The 20,848-nt window shown below is 43.0% G+C and overlaps 1 protein-coding gene across 1 annotated transcript in view; it reads right to left on the reverse strand.

Moving 5' to 3' along the window:
• nrxn2b (neurexin 2b) overlaps positions 1-20,848 on the reverse strand; it is a 1,139,450-nt gene that overhangs the window by 135,495 nt on the left and 983,107 nt on the right. Inside the window, exon 18 of the mRNA XM_034676291.1 lies at positions 19,639-19,820. Within this exon, the coding sequence (XP_034532182.1) occupies positions 19,639-19,820 (182 nt within the window). The remainder of the gene's footprint in view (positions 1-19,638; positions 19,821-20,848) is intronic.

Raw genomic sequence — 20,848 nt, forward strand, 5'->3', positions numbered from 1 at the left:
AGCTGAGTGGGTTTGAGCCGAGTCTCCAAAGTGTCCAGGATGACATCCTGAGGTGTTGAAATCTTGATCGGGACACCAAGACACCACTTCTTATGGCATGTTCAAATACTTAGAGCTGCAACCAGCGTGTTAATACTAGAGTCCAGGGCTTGGACCAGAGTCTGGCTCGATGTCTGATTTTCAGGACTTGAGCACTGATAACTCGGACTCATAGACTGTGTAATTAATGGATGTAGTATCCGTGTTGTCACTCATCTGTTTCTGAAGCGCTGTTTTGAAGCCAATCATCGGTGGGAGCCATATTAGGAAAGCTGAACACAACACAACTGCTGTCCAGTTAGTGTGTGGTAAAGAGGCGGGCCTTTAGACACCTCGCTGACAGCTACAGTGTTCCTGCCTGTCAGTCAAGTCGGTCATGTCCTTATTTGGGCAAAACTCGTAATCTTAATATCTTCTGAACTGTAGTGTTGCAAAAAAATTCTCCCCCATTCCGTGTGTCAATAGAGAAATTTGCTATTCCATTTTTTGTACCAGGCTGTAAACATGTTTATTTCTGCTGTAAAGATCGTCTTTTTTCAATTGGTGTGTATGTGGTTTCCGGTGTTTCTGCAGCCAGCTTCTAGTGGACGCTCGATGAACTGCAGTTTATAACACTTCCGCATTGGCTTCATATTTTGAGACCAGAGGTTGCAGCTTGCTTGGACTAGAACTCAGATTTGAGCTTTCACTGTGGTTGAAATTGGAAGATGGAAAGGAGGACTCAGGCCCGGCACTGGCACAAGAGTTTGTGTGTTCCTTCCATGATGACTAAAGAATGCAACATTCATGCATTTTACTTTCAAATATTTTAAAGCCAATGCATATAAAGATGTTCCGAGTAATTGCAATGTTCAAGACTTTATTGGGGACTTGGACTCAACTCAGACTTGGACACAACCATGCCTGCGTCATGGAAATAACCGTGCCCTCCTACGTCTGTCAAATTTCTCATGGCATCATAATCTTGTTACTTATTCCTTTGCAACCACCTCACATAACATAAAAAAATCAGGTTGGATGGAAGGTAAATGGACTTTACTAATGTAATGCTTTCTCTCATCTTATGACCACTCAGTGCACTTTTACACTATGTTACATTTACTCGTTCGTGCCATGTTCATACTCTGACACTGTGTTAAGAGCCCATTAGTGTTAGCTAATCCCATCTATACACATTCACACCGCCAGTTCAGTGGGTTCAGTGTCCTGCTCAGGTTTACTTTGGCATGTAGACTACAGGAGCTGGTATGAAACTGCCAAACTTCAGATTGAGAGATGACCGACTCGACCAGCAATGTCAGCAGGAATTGGGGATTAAGAATTGTATGGTTTTGGAAAGAGATGAAAATATATGAACAGGTAGCTATATCTTCTGTTCACCGTAAACATTCCTCTTTTAAAAAGGATTGAACTTGTTTGAGATCCTGTACAGAAAATAAAAAAGAAGCCCCAACAGTGGATCTTTGTGCCGAGTGTCAAGCTTCCCAAGGCTGGTTCTGTCGGGAGAAAGAACTAAACAGAGGACAGAGAACAATGTTCCAGGTTAAACTGCCTCAAGTCCCAAAGTATTCTGGGAATGGTCCTCCACCAGCACTTAGAGTTTGCACTTAAAAACACTCAATTAGAAAGACCATTTCAAGGGTTTAATGACCACCAACCCCGGATCTCTGGAATGAACTAGACATCCAAGTGGCAGCGTCTAAAATGAAGAGGTAGGAACAAGGAGGGGGGGACTGGGACTGCGCCCAAGTTTAAAATGGGCTTCTTGTGCAACCTAAATGAGTCTCTGCCACTGACAAGTATCCTCCTTAACTTTACAGATATGGTAGAAATGTCAAATTCTCTGCTGCTGCTGTGGATACATTTTGCTAATCTGCCCACGTCTCTAAACGTCTCACATCAGAGCTTTTTGCTGGAATAATGTCAGCACATTTCCTTTTTTGGGCACTCTATAAAAACACTTTCCTACCCTCATTAGAGTCAAAGTGGAGACTTCTGCCTTCCTTACTTGCACCAACTCTCCCTCAGTCCTTTTGCTACATCAGCTACAGATATAAGGGTACTTATTCAGCATATCATTCCGAAGCTTGGCTCTGTGTAAGTACAAGCACTGACTCAGCAAAGAGGGAGTGGAAGAGAGGGAAAAAACAGATAGAATAAAGGACTTAGAAAGACAGGGAGCTATGAAATGAGGGAACAAACAAGAAAAACACGCTCACAGCAGCTATCAATTTTCTGTGCCAAATAAAAAATTTAAAAAGGAGCTTCAAACACTTTAATGATGTCCGTGTTTGGCGGCTTCTGGTTGCCGGATGAAATTTAAGCTACTTGGGGGAGATGCTTCTCTTTGTCTTTTGCCAGAAAATTACGATGGTGTTCCTTTTTATCCAGCAGAGTGGCTTTTAATTTGCACTGAAGCATTCCTATAGGAGGGTAAAAATAGGAAAGCGGGTGTACACAATCTGAATGACTGGGAGCTGTTGCTGATTCTTACGTCTGATTGTCCCGAACCCAGCGGAACAACCTGAGAAATGGAGGCACACTCAATTCCCAGAAGCAGCAGCCAATGAATGAATGATGAACTTCCTTCTCCTAAATTGTGCAGGACTAATATGCTGGCACCAATCTTTCAATCACTTATTAGAGGTTCCTCCCTTGTGGTTTTGCTTCCCCTAAATATAAAGCATGTGAGAGTGCAGTTGAGAGAATCACTGCACCACAGATTTGTCTTGATTCTTCCCTCCTCTGGGTATCCTCAGTCTGACTCTGGGTTTTATACGTTTTGTTTCAGATTTGTGCAGCCCACCTACTGAGAACACAGCTTCTACGAGGTGATTTGAATCGGCTCCTGTGGTGACATCACAACAGGAGTGATTTGAATCGGCTCCTGTGGTGACATCACAACAGGAGTGATTTGCACAGGCATGCATGCAAAACCACTCCCACTCCTTCTATTCACCTAACTACTGCTTCCTCTTATGCGATTGGGGTTTTGCACACAGTCAAGATGTCAAAGGTTAAAGCCAGACACACCAACTGTTCTGTTGTGGGTTGAAATAACAAACACATATGTCTATAATTTGTCCAATCACTGGAGGACCAAAGAAAACAGTGGTTGATTTCTACCTTTAATGACAGCATGTGCTATTTTTGGAGGTTTATGGAGAGGAGATAGAAGCCGTGTCTCTCCTCTCTCATCATGGGCAACGTGAGATCTCTGGATAATAAGATGGACGAGCTAACAGGACTAGCCAGGAGTCAGATGGAGTTTCAGGAATGTAGGATGTTGTGCTTCACGGAAATGTGGCTGCATCAGGATATTCCCGACCACAACGTCTCCATTGACGGCTTCCAGACTGTCCGGGCAGACTGGGATAGCAGTGAGAGCGCTGTGGGCCTCCGACCATATTATCTGCACAGGGAGATCTCACATGTCATACTGGTAGCTATTTACATCCCCCCTCTGCCAACCAGACTACGGCGCCCAACATTCTCAACGCTGCCATAGTCAGACTCCAGACAGACCACCAGAGTGCCCTCTTCCTAATCTCCAGGGACTTCAACCATGTGTTTATTTTCTACATAGATTATTTTGTCTTCTGTACATACTTTTATTGTCATTATTTTCATTGTATTTGTATTTATATCTTATTAACTACTTTCTTCTATTAATATTATTTGATATTCTTACTTATTGTGTATCGGAGCAACTTTAATGACTGAATTGCCCCCTGGGACAAATTAAGTAGTTTTGATTCTGATTCTGATTTGCTTGTGCAAAGCTGGGTTTGCTTCACCACTGATTGTCATTAAAGGTTCTTCACCAACAGTCCGTGTGGTCAAGAACATGTAAACAACGGCAGGTGTTGCCACTTTGTGCTAATATTTACAGTTAGTAACAAAAACCATTTGTACTGCACAAGCTCTTCTGGTGCACTTGCCGGGTTTTTTTATGGTGTTTTTCTACCTCTGCATCTGTCTGCCCCTCGCCCCTCAGAAGATATTCTATTATTATAGCAACCCCACCCACTCATCTCATTGCATGGATAAGGAAGTTATAAACTCAGTGGCTGCAGATCCTCCACAGAGGCTGTTTTTTAAATGTTTTTGGCAACTGAATTCCAAACCTTTCTTAAAATATAACTAGTACATGTTGTAAAGAGCTGAAAATACAGGGAAAAAAATGCCTTTTTGTGTTTTCAATTCTTGTACATTTTCTCCTCAAACTGATCCCATCCTAGGAGGAAGTGTAAGACACTAAACTGCAGCCATATTGAATCAAAGTGAGTGAGAGCAATGCCACATTTCTTTTCCCCACTTATCCTCCCTCCATCTCTGATCAAATTCAGAGCCATTTCTGACACAAAAGAGGATGCGATCGATGAATATGCGCTGTCTCGCAAACTGACAGGCTGTCATTGAATTGAAACAATTTAGCTGCTTCAAAATTTGAGTATTTATGTCACAATAACTGATATCTTAATTCTGCGATACTGAAAAGCTGAATGTTTTTATAAAATGTGAGAATACACTTTCCTGGAATAGAATCAAAGAAAAGAGATTAACAGAGGGACTATAATGTTCTAGCAAGAAAACCACATATTTGTATGTGTGCAGCCCTCTTTCTCATTTCCCCTCCCTCCACGCACATCTTTCTCCAACTCCATCACCTCTTCCCTTCAAAGCCTGCTTAAAAAAAGTCTTTACAGCAGATTCACCAAAGCAATACAGCAGCTGCAGCAAACGAATCCTATTTGCACCTTATCGGCCGGATGATAGCGCATGAAAGATTCAGGAGTGAACATCCAAAGGAAGGCCTCTGCGACAGGTTTGCACAGACCTCGGGGGCCATCATGCATCGGTTATCGCCGGTCTGACAACAGGATTTCATCTCTCTGGGAAAAAGAGAGAGGAAGGCAGGACAGTCGACTTCTCTCAGTGCTCACTGAGCTAAAACCCCAGTCGCTCATATCTGCAGGGATGAATTACTGGTGAAACTACTCCTCGACCCATAAAGGAAAAGAAATTGAAAAGAGAGAAGGGGTTGATGGGCTCAGTGTGAGGAAAGAAAGGACATTTTCATTCCTCGCTCTTGGAGTACCATTTCTGTTATGTCTTTTTCTTTAGTTTGGGACATTATTCTATAAGCAACAACAACACCAGAATAATCAACCTATTAACATATTGGTTTATCTCTTAGCACACTTCTGTGTGACTCAACATCAGGTCTAGTGTATCAGATTTTCCAGCTCATATTAAGGGGTCTTAACATCTCGCTACTTTCTCTCTAAACCATACTCACATTGACCTCAAGGTGGCGCTGCAACAGTTCATGTTCATGCAAACAACTATAAACCAGTTGGTCACAGAATCTTAATCAACCCGTCATCATACTCGATGCTGGTGCTGTTTGAGTGAATTTAAATGAGCCGTTATGTGTTCATTTGGAGAGAATTGGCCCTTTTCTGTGCAAATGAGGCGAAAAGCTTCGTTTTCACAAACACCAACACTAACAGCTACACAGAATCGTAACGTCTCACTTCAGTCCTGAATCAAATTCACACTGCTGGTAAGAAGTGCTCCCTCCAAATTCAGCTCATCATCTGGATGTGGACGGATGTGAGCTCTGTGTGGATGGCAGCACAGCTCTGCAGAGAGTAGACATGCTAATGGTTCATCTACACAGTTAGATGCACAATACAAGCAAACTGCACCGAGCTGCAGGACTTCATGGGCCTGTTTGCACTTCAATCTTATTTGGCCAATGTACTTTGTGACTTGGATCTTGAGACCAAATTCTTGAGACTCTTCCTGTCTAATTAAAGTTACTAACCATAGACCTTTCTGAAGTCCCTGAGCTCCCTTGTCTCGTAGGTTCCTCTGGATCTCTGGCGTAGATGGCCTGCTGCTGTGGACGTGCCAGACTCCAGCTGCTACAACTTCTACTGTACGTCTCACCACTATCACCTCTCTCATTTCATCTCCCTCTATCCCTCTCTCCAACACGGTCTCAGCAGATGTGTGTCTAACATGAGTCTGGTCCTGCTGGAGGTTTCTGCCTGTTAAAGGAAGTTTGTCCTTGACACTGTAACTTGCTAAATGCTGTAAAGTGCTCTGCTCATGGTGGATTAAGATGAGATCAGACTGAGTCCTGTCTGTAAGATGCAACTGGATCTTATCCTGTCTTGATGTTTGGTCCTTGTTAATAATAGAACATAGAGTACGGTCTAGACCGGCTCTGTTTGGAAAGAGTCTTCAGATAACACTTGTTGGGATTTGGATTGATTGGACTGCTCCCATCCAACACAATATTTGTGTATTAAGAAATAACTCAATAAGTCTCGTCAACGTCCTTTTTTTCCTCTCAAGCAAAAGAAATTACTTGGCAGAAGACCAAAGCCTCAAACTACAACTAGTGCCTTGCCTATGGACACGTCTCATCTACCACACACACACCCACACAATGCATGAGACAGCACTGTTGCACACAGGCTTAAGAGCATCAGCTCCACTAACCTGAAGGTAAAACCAAGTCTGGATGAAGTCTGTAATGAAAACACATCATGGTACAGTGGCTGTCATGTTCCCGTCCTCACAGATCAGCTACTTCTCTTCCTTTTGTGAGTTTAAGCGGCTGCTGAACGCCAGCTGTGGCTTCTATTAAGAGCTCTTTTATTCCTCAAAGGAAATTACAGTTTTAAAAAAAACGTGTTCGTCTTATCTTTGCTCCACACTGGCCACTTTTTAAGATCTTCACTCTCGGCTCTGACCAAATTTATGCTGACGGCTCTGCACATTCATTCTTAATAGCATTCATTTTCAGAACAACAAAAGCACTGAATAATGAAGTGGTCTGCCAAAAGCAGAATAGTTGATGGACTCCCAAAGTTAAGAGTGGTGACTGAGAGAGGATGCATTCATCATTGCTTTCTTGAGTACATCACCGAGGGCTGGGGAACATTGACATGTGTGCTCTGCATGGATGAGCACATATAAACATCTTTTTTTCCTCTCTCAGCCTAAAAGACATTTTCTCGTAGTCCATCTTCCTCTCTCTTGCTCTTTTCCTTTTCCTCACTGTGTGTTTTTTATATTACGTTTCATTCCACCCTCTCTGCTCTCAGTGTTTTCTTGTTCAAGGTAGAATCGTTCTCTCCAAGGTAGTCAACAAGTGCATTGAGATTAAAGTGAGAACAAACTCAGAAGGGAGTTCTGGGTTTAAGCTGAGCACCTCTTTATGTTTGGGTTTGGAAGAGTTCAAACCGTTTCTACAGAGTCAGCACGGAAAAGTTGAACAGTGTTGATTTTCCTTGGAGCGACGCTCTTGGTGTTTGGGCAACAAGATTTAGATTCTTCTTGTTTCAGGAGACGGGGCCAGAAGTGATGCAGGATGCTCATTTGGTGGTCGATTGATATATGAATGGGGGGCATGGACTCGGAGCGGTTTTACAATCAATAGAAGACATAAGCTTTATTAAAAGAGTACAGGAAGTCGATGGCTAAACTTTCACAAAAAGGGCAAGGATGAATTATGGATGTGGTGTGGAATCAAAGACGGGAGAGGACATAAGGGTCAGCCAAAGTCCAGAAAGTGTACGAAGAAATGCTAACAGGTAGCTTTAAGTGACAGCTCTCAGTTTACATTAAAACACCGACAGAAGAGGAAAGGATTAAAATGACACATCTGAGTTCGCATGCAAGCTCTGCAGGAAAGTGTTTTTTGTTTAAGGGTGACTCCAAAATTCCTGCGTGTGTCAGCATTACAAGTTAACCAAGGAGCAGAATAGTTTTAATGAGAGCATTGAGAACAGTGCAGACACCTGTGCGTTCAAACAGAAAATGAGTGTATTAGTCACAGAGAATCTTTAATAGCTGCCGCCGCCGCAGCAGCGAGGGTAGGAGTAGACGAATCAGAATGCAAATGAAGGCATAATTTATAATGAGTAATGTTGGGATGAATTTAGAGTTGTGTTAAATAAATGGGTTGTCCTGTCTGTGTTTGCTCGGTGCTTATTGCAGCGAGTGCCGCGAGGCTCAGCGAAAGTGAATCCACAGGAAGCTAAAGGCTGGATGTGCAGTGGCGACATTTGGAGAGGACCTCAGTGCTCCTCTCCCCGGGGCTCTAAATTAAAGACAGAGTACACTGGATGAATGCACTCTTCTTCTTTGGCTCTACAGTTCCTTGCATGCTCTTAATATCTTTCTGCCTTTCCCTCCTTTTTCCATCAACCCCCCCATTCCCCCTGCTCTCTTCTGCAGAATAGTGGGGCTGTTATACGTGAACTAAAAACAAATCTCAGTCTGGCTTTTATGTGGGGTTTCATAATTGTATTACTTTAATGTTTTATGTTCATTTTAATGTTGCTTTATTCATTTAATTGTTTTAAATTGTTATTATTGGTCTACTCAGTTTTAGGGATATTTTTAGTGCCTTAATTAATCTTCAATTTTCATCCCTACCCTTTTTTTTATGTATTCTATTGTATACTCTTATTGTTACTTTGATGCTTTAACTTGACATATCAATAGAGTTTGATTGATTGATTGGTTGTTGAGAACCTCTTTCTACACATTTTCTTTTTTCTTCAGGTTTCTGTCTGATTCATGAAGTGATGTCATAAACCTTTAAATCTTGGAAATCTTAATCTCTAAGATTAAATGGTAAATGGTGTTTATCTATCACTTTCTCTAGTGTCACATGTCATGTTCACCCATTCGCACCACAATCATACACTGATTGCAGAGGCTGCTATGTAGAGTGCATCAGTTTTGACATATTCCATTCACACACTGATGGCACAGCACCAGGGGCAGTTTGGGGTCAAGTGGCTTGTTACATCAGCAAGTGGACAGCGAGACCTAGGATCGAAACTCTGACCGTCTGATTGAGAGACAACCGACTCTCCAACAGCCGCCCCACCAGATTAAAAGACCATGCATCGTGTGTCCTTCTACGTCACCTGACTTCTCACATGCCAAGCGGCTACAACAGTCGCTCTCAGGGTCTAACACCACCACAGAAGGGTCCAATTTTTATTAGAAAGGTGATTTACCAATTTTAGTCCATTACTTTTAGAAGTACAGCTACAAATAGTGAATCAGAACATCCTGGGCACGCGGGGAAATGGTGGGCAGAAAATGGTAGACAACGACAAGAGAGAATAGAAACAGGTCGGGTTTGCTTTCCCAGGTGATCATTAGAGACCGGGCTGAAACCGTACTGACAGGCCTTCTCTCCTAGACCCTAATAGCTTATTGATCCGGCCCATCCACCACTTTGCTCTCACAGGATACATACTGTAGCCAGTCTGAGCTACAAGTACAGGCAGCCACAGGCAGTAAAGATAGTAGAGGGCTCCTTGTTAACAGAATGATTGCTGTTATAAACCGATCATCATTTCTCTGCAGTATTACACGTGTGTTTGTGGTTATACACTTTCTTTTCACTGATAACAATCTGGCCGTCTGAAACAATCGCAGTTTATATAAATATGTGGACTACTTGAGTGTCCCTACATCACCCTTTAGCTTATATTTCTCTAGATTCAGTCTTTAAATGTTGATTTTTGGTTTTGTATTTCCCTTTAGACGAAAGCATCTGCAGATGGAGTCTAAGTGAGTCCACACACTGGAAGGATTACATTACACTAAAGTGGAGCAAACCAAACTGATGTCCTCAAATGTTAAGATCTGCAACACAATGTAATTCCATCCATCACTTTCCGAGTGCATCTCCTTCATGAGTAAATCAGCTCGTTCTCTTATAGGGAGTCTGTGAGAGCTTTGAATTATTGTCTCCCATCATGCATTGGGCTTTCTATCTACTGTTCAAAACAGCTGTTGTGACAGAGCTGGTTAAGGTGGGCAGGATTATATATTCCTTGACAAAACAAATTGAACAAAGTGGGGTCGAAAGCAGCTGCTTCATGTTTACATAATTCAATGTAATGGAGAAAAGAGCAAGACAATATGCAGCAGTTTGTCTCATGACTGCTTCAAGAAAGAGATCACATCACTCAGCCTCCATGCATTTGCTTTCGATCCACCTCTGTATTGATTTTTAATTTTATAACTAACTTTTAAAGCTCTACATGATCAGGTCTGTAGGTATTTCATTGATCTTGTAACCTCTGACGAGGCTGGACGCCCTCTCAGATCAGCTGATGGCTTTTCTGTTTGCACCCAGGGCTATCTGCTTTCATACCTTGTCGATATATGGAATGATCTGCTAAACCTTCCTCTACTTATTTATATTGTGCTACATGAATGAAGTTTATCATTGCTATTATTGGGATTTCAATTCATAAAGCATCAATTCGAGTTAGCATTGAAGAATGGTTAAGGGTTGGGATTTTTTAAGGTTGCTAACCAAACACATTTTTCTTTGTGTTGCTGTCGGGTAGATTTTATTTTATCTATCATAGTTTGTCCTTAAATATAAAAAGTTATGCATAAAAATTAGAACAGGGGTGCTGTTGGCCTCATGGTCTAAGGGCAAGCCCAATTTCCAGAGGCTATTGCAGGTTCAACTCGGCCCCAACATTTGCTGCATGTCTTCCCCCTCTTTCTACTCCCCAAAATACCCCAAAGTACAACTCTAAAAATAAAAACAGAAAACAACAAGTTTGATTTCAGAAAGTTTGAGCTCCATTCAGCAATTTAAGGTTTTAAATTAGAATTAGAAATGTAGATGTACAAAAAACTGCAGTTCCTGAAATGTCCACTAGGCTGGCTGCAAAGTCCCAGGAAAAAACCTTTTGACATGTTTACAGCCTGGTTCAACAACAGTTATGGTCACGACAGCTAATTTCTTTGTGCAAACACAATGTATGGGATAGATTTTTGCTCTTATGACTCGTCTGTTTTGTTAAATTAAGGCTTAGCAGCAAATACACATTTGCATAATCTGCAATGGCTGATTTAACACGTGTGCATGAAAACTTAAGGTTTGTCTCAGCTCAACTGTTTCAAAGTTATTATGCATGTCCGGCATTAAGTTAACCCTAACCCATGTTTGCTAGTTTATGATGATCTCTTTTGAATGTCTACGGTTATCTCTGCGATCGTGTAACAGGAAGTTACAGCTGCTGCTCGTGCAAAGCCACCGTGAATGTTTCTATGCAGTATGTGCCTGAAGTACTTCAATCCAGTGCAGTGAAGCAGGACTCTCCACTTGTTTGTCAGCAGTATAGATGTACCCTTTTGTTCCCTTAGCTGCTGCACAGTCGTCTAAATAAATTACCCTCTAATAGGCCATTTACATTTAGATCTGACAAACTAACAAAGCCACATAATGAAGTGAAACTTGCTGCTCACTTCAGCAGTATTGAGTTACTTCTTTGATTTGTGAACTGCCTTGCATCTAAAAATCAAGACAAATGACCAAACAGGTTCCAGCGGAGGCAGCGCTTTCAAATGGTCATCCAAAGAGTCCTGAGACTGATGTGTTCGGAATTTGGCCTCCCAGGAACCAATTACAGCCCACTGAGTGCGAGCATCACCAGTCCAATGAATGGGTCTTAGTTATGAAAGGTTGTTTATGAAGAGGGTCATGATCGGAGCAGGATTCGTGGTAAGGTCTCGCTCCTTATTTTGATGATCCAAAGTTAGTCACCCACGCTGACACCTCTAAGGTAGATTCACCCCCCTTTCAGCTCACGCCCCGCCGCCCCCCAACCCGCAGACACAATTAATTAGTGATGCGATAGGGAAGGATTAATCGATAGGCTGTCAGGCTCCCGCCAGCTGAGAGAGACCCTGCCAAACCTACGAGGACCCGATCTCATTACCGATGGCGGCCCACGCTCCCCTTTGCGAGGCAGCTGCATTCATCAAAGCATTTCTTCTCTTTCTCCTTCAATTGTTCTCCTCGCCGCATCCCTCCGTCTTTCCCTGCGTGTTTGGCTTTTACCCCCTTGACAAGATGAAGGGGAGCTGGATGGAGAAGTGACACCCATTAAAAGAAGGAGGGCGGGATTTAGAAGCTATCTTTTAACAGACATTCCTAAGTCACGTCATAAAGAACCTTACAGCTGCAGTATCGATTGTAAAAGCGGTGAGTTCCGACTCCGAGCTTGGTTTGAGGCTCAGTGCTTCAATATGAGACATCAATATGGCATCATGTTTGGGCGCTGTCCTGCTGCTCATGGCTTCAATGTCTGGAGGAAACAGCTGCATTCAACAAACAAAGACTTTCATCGAAGATTCAAGAACTTAAGTTGACTTTCTGTCTTAAATTTAGCTTCAATTCATGTTTCTTTCACGTTTAATACATGCTTTAGTTACGTAGCTCTGTCATGTGGATCTTAAAGGTGTCCTTGCAAATCTGTCAGTGTGTAACTCGGTCAGCTGGCTGGCACCTGAGAGCCGTGTGAGAGTCTGTGAGCGACTGACATCTAGTTAGGAATAAAGGGCCACTGAGGGTGTGCATGAATTCACACATGCCTCCCTTCCTCTCTGTGTGTGTGTGTGTGTGTGTGTGCATGTGTGTGTTGAGGCAGGGAGTAAAGGATAAAAGCCTCTGCCTCTCTGACAGTCCTATCCACACCACCATCTGCCTTTATCGGACGCCAGTATCTCTTGGCTCCCCGCTCGCACCCTCAAAGCTCTCCATCCACCCTGTTCTGCTCTCCACTCATCTTGTCCCAGGCCGCCGTCAAACGTCAGATCACATATTTCAACCCATAATTAAACAGTCACTGGCCTAAGCCCGGCAGATCGCCTGCGGTTATCGAAAAAGAAACACAAAAACAAGGCCAGAGGTTTTATATTTAAAAGTCAAAAGAGGGATGTTCCTCTAACAAGCAAAAAGAGAGGAAGAGAGACCATCCGGACGCTGAAGAAGTCAGATACATGATTCTGACCACAAGAAGCTTGTGTGCTGCCTCCTTCCATTTCCTTCTCAATCAGCATTTCTCACATGCAGGGGAGGGTCAACAGGAGAAAATATCGTCCCTTTAGCCACCTCTTCTCCCCCTCAGACAGTCGCAGTGAAGGATGGCTCCCTCACAGGTAATCAAAGGCGGCCCTTATTTAAAGCTATGAGCCGGGGTAGGACAGCCAGTGATGGAGGTACTCGGCGAAGCCCGCTGTGCTCTGTGCACCGGCCCATAACTGCAGATGAGACACTTCCCACAGAGCAGTTAGTGCGACAACTTGCCAGCCGTAAACGTAATGACTGTCAAATGTGAGCGGTGCCTGTGTGAACAGCAATAAATACAAACAGACACCATGAACAAAAAAAAAGGAAAGTATATTAAAAAAGATTGCACAAGTCTTAGTTTGAAAGGTGCATCCACACTGTTACAACTTTATGCAACCATCTGTCAGGCCATTTGGAAAGTTTACGAGCAGCTCATGAAGAGAACGGCTCGGATATTTGCTCCTTTCTTCATTAATGACTCATCTCTCTGTGCATAACAAATAACCCCAATTTGACGCTTCGTTTTTTGGTGCCTTTGTTGCCTGCGGTGAGAACAGCTACTTGAAAGACTCAGCTCAGTCTTAAAGAAGGAATATTACTTTAGCTTGGATTAAAGGACCTGGATGGTTATTCTATTAATACCTGATGAGTCATAAAGCTGAAGAAAGCTTAAGTTTATGGACGTCCCTCTGGACAACTTATTTCCCTTGAATTTATTTTCAGTTAACACTTTTGGACGGGGGGCATTTTCTGAGCTGATCTCTCCGCTTAGTTTGTTCCTTTATTTACCTCTACGTGTGGGCAGCTCTGCCAGGTAGCAGGAATAGAGACTTGAATGGAAAAGTGCGATAAAGGTGTTCCAGCTTGACTGAAATGAAAGGCTGTCGTTTATTTCACATGTTGCTGAGACTACATTTTACTTTAGTATAACAGTTTGTGAAACAAAGAGATGATGCAACACTTGAATCTGTGCAAACCTTTAGTTGCAGCGGAATACGCTCAGTTTGTTATGGTGGCTATCTCATTACGGCCAAATTCCACCAGATCCGTCTCTGATCCGTCAAAGCACCGGTTCTGGTAGGTTTCCATTCCAGTCAATGTGTTAACTTCCACTGGATCCGTCCCGTTGCGTTCCGGCTACATCTCTGATCCGGCAGGTCGGAGCCCTCCGGATCAGATACACAAGACTTCTATTTTTGCCGGATGCTTGAGCACGCGCATCAATCTCAACAGAGCAGATGGAGCGGGACAGGAAGTCAGGCACCAAAACAAAATGAAAACATCCGGTTAATTTTCAGAATAAAACACTCTGTGTTATCACCAGATCGGGTTTCACTTAACTACAACAACAAACCGCCATGATGAGCGGAGCCAGGCCTGGAGTCAACAGGTCAGAGGTTTTCAGAGGACCAGAAAGACAACATGGATGAGGAGAGGAGGAGGAGAATCCTTGATTCACAAATTACCGTGGGAAAACCTCATTTGGATGCAACAGGTAGCTTAGCAGCTAGCAACATTTAGCTTCACAATCAGCCAAAAAACATAAAAACTGAGGGAAGAAGTTTTATCAGATATGATTCCGATAAACCAGTCCAGCTGATGGTGCTCACATACAACTATTATACTCCTCTCAGGTAAGGCTAAGTCAGGTTTGAGTCCTATAACTCCATCCATGCTAACCAGCGCACTGCCTAAACAACAACTACAACATGATAGTTTGCAGATTGTGTAAGTTCTTGAATCCTTAAACTGTTGCAACAATAACTACATCAGGAACTTTCAGCCTCCCTCCAGCATTTAAATCAGAAAGTCTGAGCCTTGATAGAGATGATTTATTTTTTAAATGATACAAATGAGTTCAACTAGATAAAAGCAGAAAACCCCCAAACTGCTCTCGGCTACAAATAATCTGCTTTCATAAGAAAAAAAAAAGACATGTAATTTCTTTTTAGCCTGGGCTCCAAGGTCTCACAAGGACATCTACCTTTTCCAGCAGCCACAGATGGAAGATTTAGCTATCTGACCACCTTCATATCTGTCTGCACTCTTCCATTCCTGATTCTCACACCCCAGGCTCTGACAGTGGAAATGTCATGAAGATTGGTAAAAATGATGTCCTGACCTCCCAAATGACCATTTTTACTTTTACAGAGTCGACGTCCTGTGAGAGTCTGGGCTGGGACCGGGGGACCTCCTGACACAACAGAAGCCCTCCAATGGAATAAAATAACATAAGTTGAATTTTATGGTTAAATTTCTGCCTTCAGTACTTATTACAGCTTTAAATTAGTCCATAACACTGTTTACAAAGAGGTATTCATTAATGGGTTTCACATGACATCACACGGCATTCACGGCGCCATCTTTAGGACCGATCTGGGACCAAACGTATGACGGAGTATTACTTTTTGATAAAGCTTATAGTTAGAGCTGGCTCAGGCTTGGACAAGCTCTTAGTTGGGCTGCTATAGGCTTACACTGCCGGTAGAACTGGTGCACTGACACACTTGGATCCTATCTCACCAGGAACACCAGAGGGTTCTCAAAGAAACTCTGCAGCCGCCCCACAGATGTGACTTCCTGCAGCACAAACTGTGGCTAATTCAGGGAGAAGAATATGTTCTGCACTAACATGTTCATCCGTGCACAGTGAGAAAAAGGCAAACGGATGTGAACTCTGGAAAATACTTTGGTGGTGTAATTAGTCCTCCTGACTCGTGGGGAGTTCTTGAAGAACAGAGGAACTCCTCACCAGTCAGGAGAAGTGATGAAGCCAGCTGGATAAACACAAATTTCTCTTTTAGACCAGACTGCAAATCCAGCTGTTCTTGCTTTACTACTGTTTGATATTCCACACCCAAGTCTTTACAGACCCATGAGTAATACTGCAAAGACAACATGCACAGTCATGGCTGCTCTGATGAGTCATCCCCACGGTGTTTCCCAAATAATAAGTTGTCAAAGCACTCCAAAATGCCAACCAGAAAGTTTGAAGACTCGCCCACAGTAAACAATTAGAGGAGTGGGAGAAACTGTGTCTTCTGAGGAGGCACTATGTCCTCTGTGGGGCAGCCACAGGAGTCAGTAACATGTCCGGCAACTCAGAGTTCACATCTTCAATCTGGGGGCAGAAAGTCAAGTGGATGTCGTTCAGGTGTCAGGTGAATGCACAGAAGTCGAGATGAGGAAACGTACATCGTCACTTGAAATGTCAGTCAGGATAACAACCATCAAACCCTGAACTAAGCTAACAGCCAATGACAAGAGAAGCTATTTCCAACCACCGGCCAAAGCCAAGGAATTACACCTCAAGGCCACAGTCCCTGTTTGAACCTGGAACTATTCTGCAGTTTGATTGGGTCCTCCAGGCCCCCATCAGGTGAGATGATACAGGGCCAGGGCTCCTAGGTTCTCAGGTCTAATTTGCCTGTACTTCTCCCCTCAAAGAGAGATGGGAATAATTAAGAGGACCCAAACACCCACCACGGGCTGAACACAGTCATTTAGGGGAGCGACTCGGGAGGAACGGCAGCAAATGAAATGTAATTGCAATGGGAGCAGAGCAGCCGGGCTGGTGAATCAGAGTCGCTGATGTGTGTATGTGTGTATGTGTGTATGTGTGTGTGTGTGTGTGTGTGTGTGTGTGTGTTTGTGTGTGTGTGTGTGTGAGAGCAAGCGATAGAGAGAGAGAGTGAACGTGCCAGACATGAGGGAATGGAGGAGTAAATGAAAGACACAGAAGTTGGAGGGAGAAGATGCAGCTGAGAGAAGAGCAAACGAAATAGTGACGGCCGAGTTATCACGAGAGAGGAGCCATGGCTCAACTGAGACTCTCCACAAAGTTAAATCTAGGTTACTAATCTGGTAACGGTTCGTCCATGTGACATGAGAAGCACATCACCACCGACTGTCTCACCAACCTCTGGTGGCATCTTGTCACGCAGAGAGTCTTATTTCCAAGAAATCTTTAAACAGCTCACATCAGGAATCCAATTAAACTTTCTTGTAGTGCTCGCTGAAAATACTTTTAAAATTTGATAGCAATTCTTCACTCTGCAGGCCGGGAGTAGTCTCATGTCAGGATAATCTGCAGTCAACTCTTTCAGCTGTCTTAAACTATCTCCAAGTTCCTCCAGTGTAAGGTTGGTTATCAAATCAAGATCAGACGTCAGGATGTTGTTTTCGGGGAAAAGATGCCTCTCTACAATTTTCAACATTTACTTTTAAACACAGAGTGTGCTGCAAGGAAAATCCATTAGCCTCTGTTAGCTGCAGAGCATGCAGAGAGATCTAAAGGCATTTTTCGACCAGAGGAAGTTTACCCCTGAACTACGTGCGTGTCGACCAGTGGACCCAGGGTCTAAATTTAGTTCAGGGGTAGATAATCTCCCCCCTGAAAAGCCCCTGCTTGGGGGGTAGTACTTTTCAAAGGTCCCGGGACTTTTGGGGGGCAGGGCCTGCAATGCTGAACGTGTCTGATTGGTAGATTAACCACAGTGTTTTTATTCCGCCTGCCGTCCACAATAACATCGCACACATCTGTGATTCACTTGATTTCTCTTTCTTTCATTAGTTTTTATTTGTTCTATCTTTTTTGTATGTGTGTGTACTTTTCAAAAGAAGAAGCTGTGATTCTCTTGATTTAGCAGCTTGTAACAGTAGTCTTCTCTCAGCCCACCGTGAATGCGTCTCTCCCGGTGTTACGGTTTTAAAAGTGACCCTGTAAACTGGAGACCTTCAGCTGAACGTGTCAGTGTTTGTGGAGTTTACACAGCTGTTGAAACACAGAGGGAGTTCCTGGGAATGCAAACTAGTTTAGTTTTTATTAAGATTTCAAAATATCCTCATCAGATATTTAATGATAGTCTAAAGACGTTAATGAGGGATGCATCTGGCTGAAAGTCTCCAGTTAACAGGGTCGCTGTTTAAACTAAAACACCGGTCGATCTCTGCCACGGCTTTTTGAGTTCAAAAGGATTTTAAAGCCGTGTTGAAACGTCTTTGCTACTCGCGCTTATCTCCTCTCACGTGTTGATTCAGTGAATCCATCTGTGATGAAATATAGCACCAGCTGAGTCTCTTCATGCTAACAGGCTAACTGTTGTGTTGCTCATAATGATACCTGCCTGTCCGTCTGCTTCTGTGGTGTCATCTGTGATGAATGGCATTCGTCTTAGTTTTACTGCCCTCTACTGGTCTGGTGGTGTAGTGCATTTACTTTTTTTCTTCCTCCATATGTCACTGGCCTGATTTGCACAATCTAGTCAGCTCGTGGTCGAAACGCAGACAACAATGGGGGCACAGGAACCTTTTAGTTCAGGGTAAAGTAGTTCTGCAGGCTAAAAGACCCCAGAACTCTTAGTCGAAATGCACCTTAAAAGCATGGGCGGGTCAAACTGAAACCAAAGAGGCGGAATGAGGAAACATGCTTTTGTTTTTTGGGGGACTGAGATTTGGCTCTTATGCATGTATCACACGACACTGATATTCTATGGTGCATGGGTTCACTCATATTTGACTCTCCAAACAACTCTTTAAATGTTGGAAAGCATCAGAAATATCAGACTCTAGTTGCTGCAGCTGAACTCTGCCTCTGCGTCACCTTCATCCCCGACTGAGTCCTTTGCTTTTACACGTCATCCATCTTCTGTACAGCCAACATCATTATTTATATACCACCTTAAGAACATTCAAATTGGCCTTGACCCATTTGGTCACCACACCACCTATCCCGCTCTATTTCCCATCATCCTTTGCTCTGTCCCTCTCAGTTTATGCAGCAGTGGATGAGAAGCGACCCGAGGTCAACCGTGTTCCTGTCGCCTCCAGGCATGGTCAGCCCAAACAAATTGGGGTCACTGGGATGTTGGAGTGGTGTGGTCACACACACACACAACTACACACACATTTAACACAGTGGTGCAGATGGAGAGTGTAGATAACTGTGAGTGTCTTATCACTGGATGCTTTAAGAGAGGAACAATGCAGCACCTGTTCAACCTGCTGGAACAGTGACGCTGTGTTATTGTGGATCTACTGATGTACAGTGTTGATGATGTGGCTGTGAGGAGCAGAGTCAGCAGGTGTGGTCGTAGCTAGCAGTTAACAGAAAAGCCACCATTAAAATGAAAATGAATGTGACGCCGTGTAGAGGAAGCACAGGGGTCAACAAGACAATTAGAAGCGGTGTAAATGCATTTTTAAACGCCTGCTGTCCCTTAATTGCCATTTAAAGCTATCATTAGAGGTGCTTTTTAATGACCTTTAAGCCGAACATATGAAAGCAATAAAAGCAGAGATGAAGCTAATAACTTGTTTGACAGGGATGATAAAAAATGCTGTTGGCTGATAAGTCATTTTCTGGATTCTGCACACACGGATTCATCTCTGTGACCCCTGACATACACACGCCAAAAATGTAAATGTCATTTCATGAGAATTCATTAACTCCCCGGAGAGCATTTAACACCTCCTGTTATGAAGCAGGAAGATAACCCACATGAGCCTGTCTCCTTGTTCAGGCTTTCTGTGATACCCTACCCTCTATTTCCTGCATCTAACATTCATTATAGCACTCTATCCACTTCTCTTTTTCCCCATCATCCGTCTGAATGTAGCAAAGACAGACTCCCCCCATCAACCCTTCCATAATAAGTACATCAAAGACAGTCTCTTACTATGTGCAGCTCCAGGTAATCTCCCAGTCCTTTGGCGCTCTCTACCCTGACCAGAACGGCCTCCTTCAGCTGCGTGCTGAAGCCCACTGCCAGCCGGTCTGCCCTTGTGCTCGGCCGGTCATTGGGTGGCCAGGTATATGTGATGAGGGCTCCGCCTCGCCCGAAGATGTATGTTGTCCCAGCTGCAAGAGGAGAGGAAACATGGTAAGACTAACACATCTTTAACAGTTGAAAACATCCGTCATATCCAGCTCTCGTTCATGTTCTGTTTGATAATAATAAAAATAAAGGAGTGTAAATCCTGTTCATGAATCTTCCTCTGTCCCGTATCTCTCTGCTGTGTTGCAGTTTATATAAAATCACATAAAGCTCCCCTTTTAGTGACGATAACAACAATAACTTTATGCTTAAAACTATTTTTTATGCAAGAAGTAAAGCTCAGGCATTTTCAGTAAATGAACATCCATCACAATAAATGTCCAAAGGGAAAATAATACCTAACAGACAGTTATAGTGGAAATGTACGACTGAGAACTGAAGTTAAAAGCAGAAAGCTGTGCAATACTGAAATATAAATCCAAGTGTAAATAGAAAGCTAAGCAAAATAAAGTGAAGTAAAAAAAAATCAATTTTGTGAATAGAGTGAGAAAAACTGACTTATTTGAAAGGAATTGCTGAAGGACAGAGATGAAATGTAAAATCGGAAAATGCCTTTAACTCAGAAGCAGGAAGCCTTCAACTTAAGGCTAAAGCTAAATTTAGAAGTATTTAGTCAGCTAGCTGTTCTGGTATTGTTAAGAACAGGGATGTGTACAGGCTTTTGTAACTGGGGCGGCAAAAGGGGGCCCCTGAATTTCACATGGGGTGGCATTAAGCACTGTTTATCTGCACACAGGAATGATTAGCATTTATTTACCCTCTCTAACTCAATTTTTAAAATCTACCTTGAAGAGTTACCTCAATATAACCACAAGATGTTAAAATCCTGTGGAATTGTTTTACTGGAAAAAGTATCTTGGCTTGTGGGACTCGTTCTTTAAGTATCTGCAGGAGTTGGACCTCTCTGAGATCTCTGATTAGGTGATTAACTATTTTGGCAATTGTCAAAAGTGATGCTGAGGGTGGCAGACTGACCTATTGTTTAATTATCTTTAATTGTTTTTATTTTTTGTATTTATTTATTTACTTAATTATTTATTCACTTTATTTT

The sequence above is a fragment of the Notolabrus celidotus genome, chromosome 23 (assembly GCF_009762535.1).
Source record: "Notolabrus celidotus isolate fNotCel1 chromosome 23, fNotCel1.pri, whole genome shotgun sequence".
In the NCBI taxonomy this organism is placed as follows: domain Eukaryota; kingdom Metazoa; phylum Chordata; class Actinopteri; order Labriformes; family Labridae; genus Notolabrus; species Notolabrus celidotus.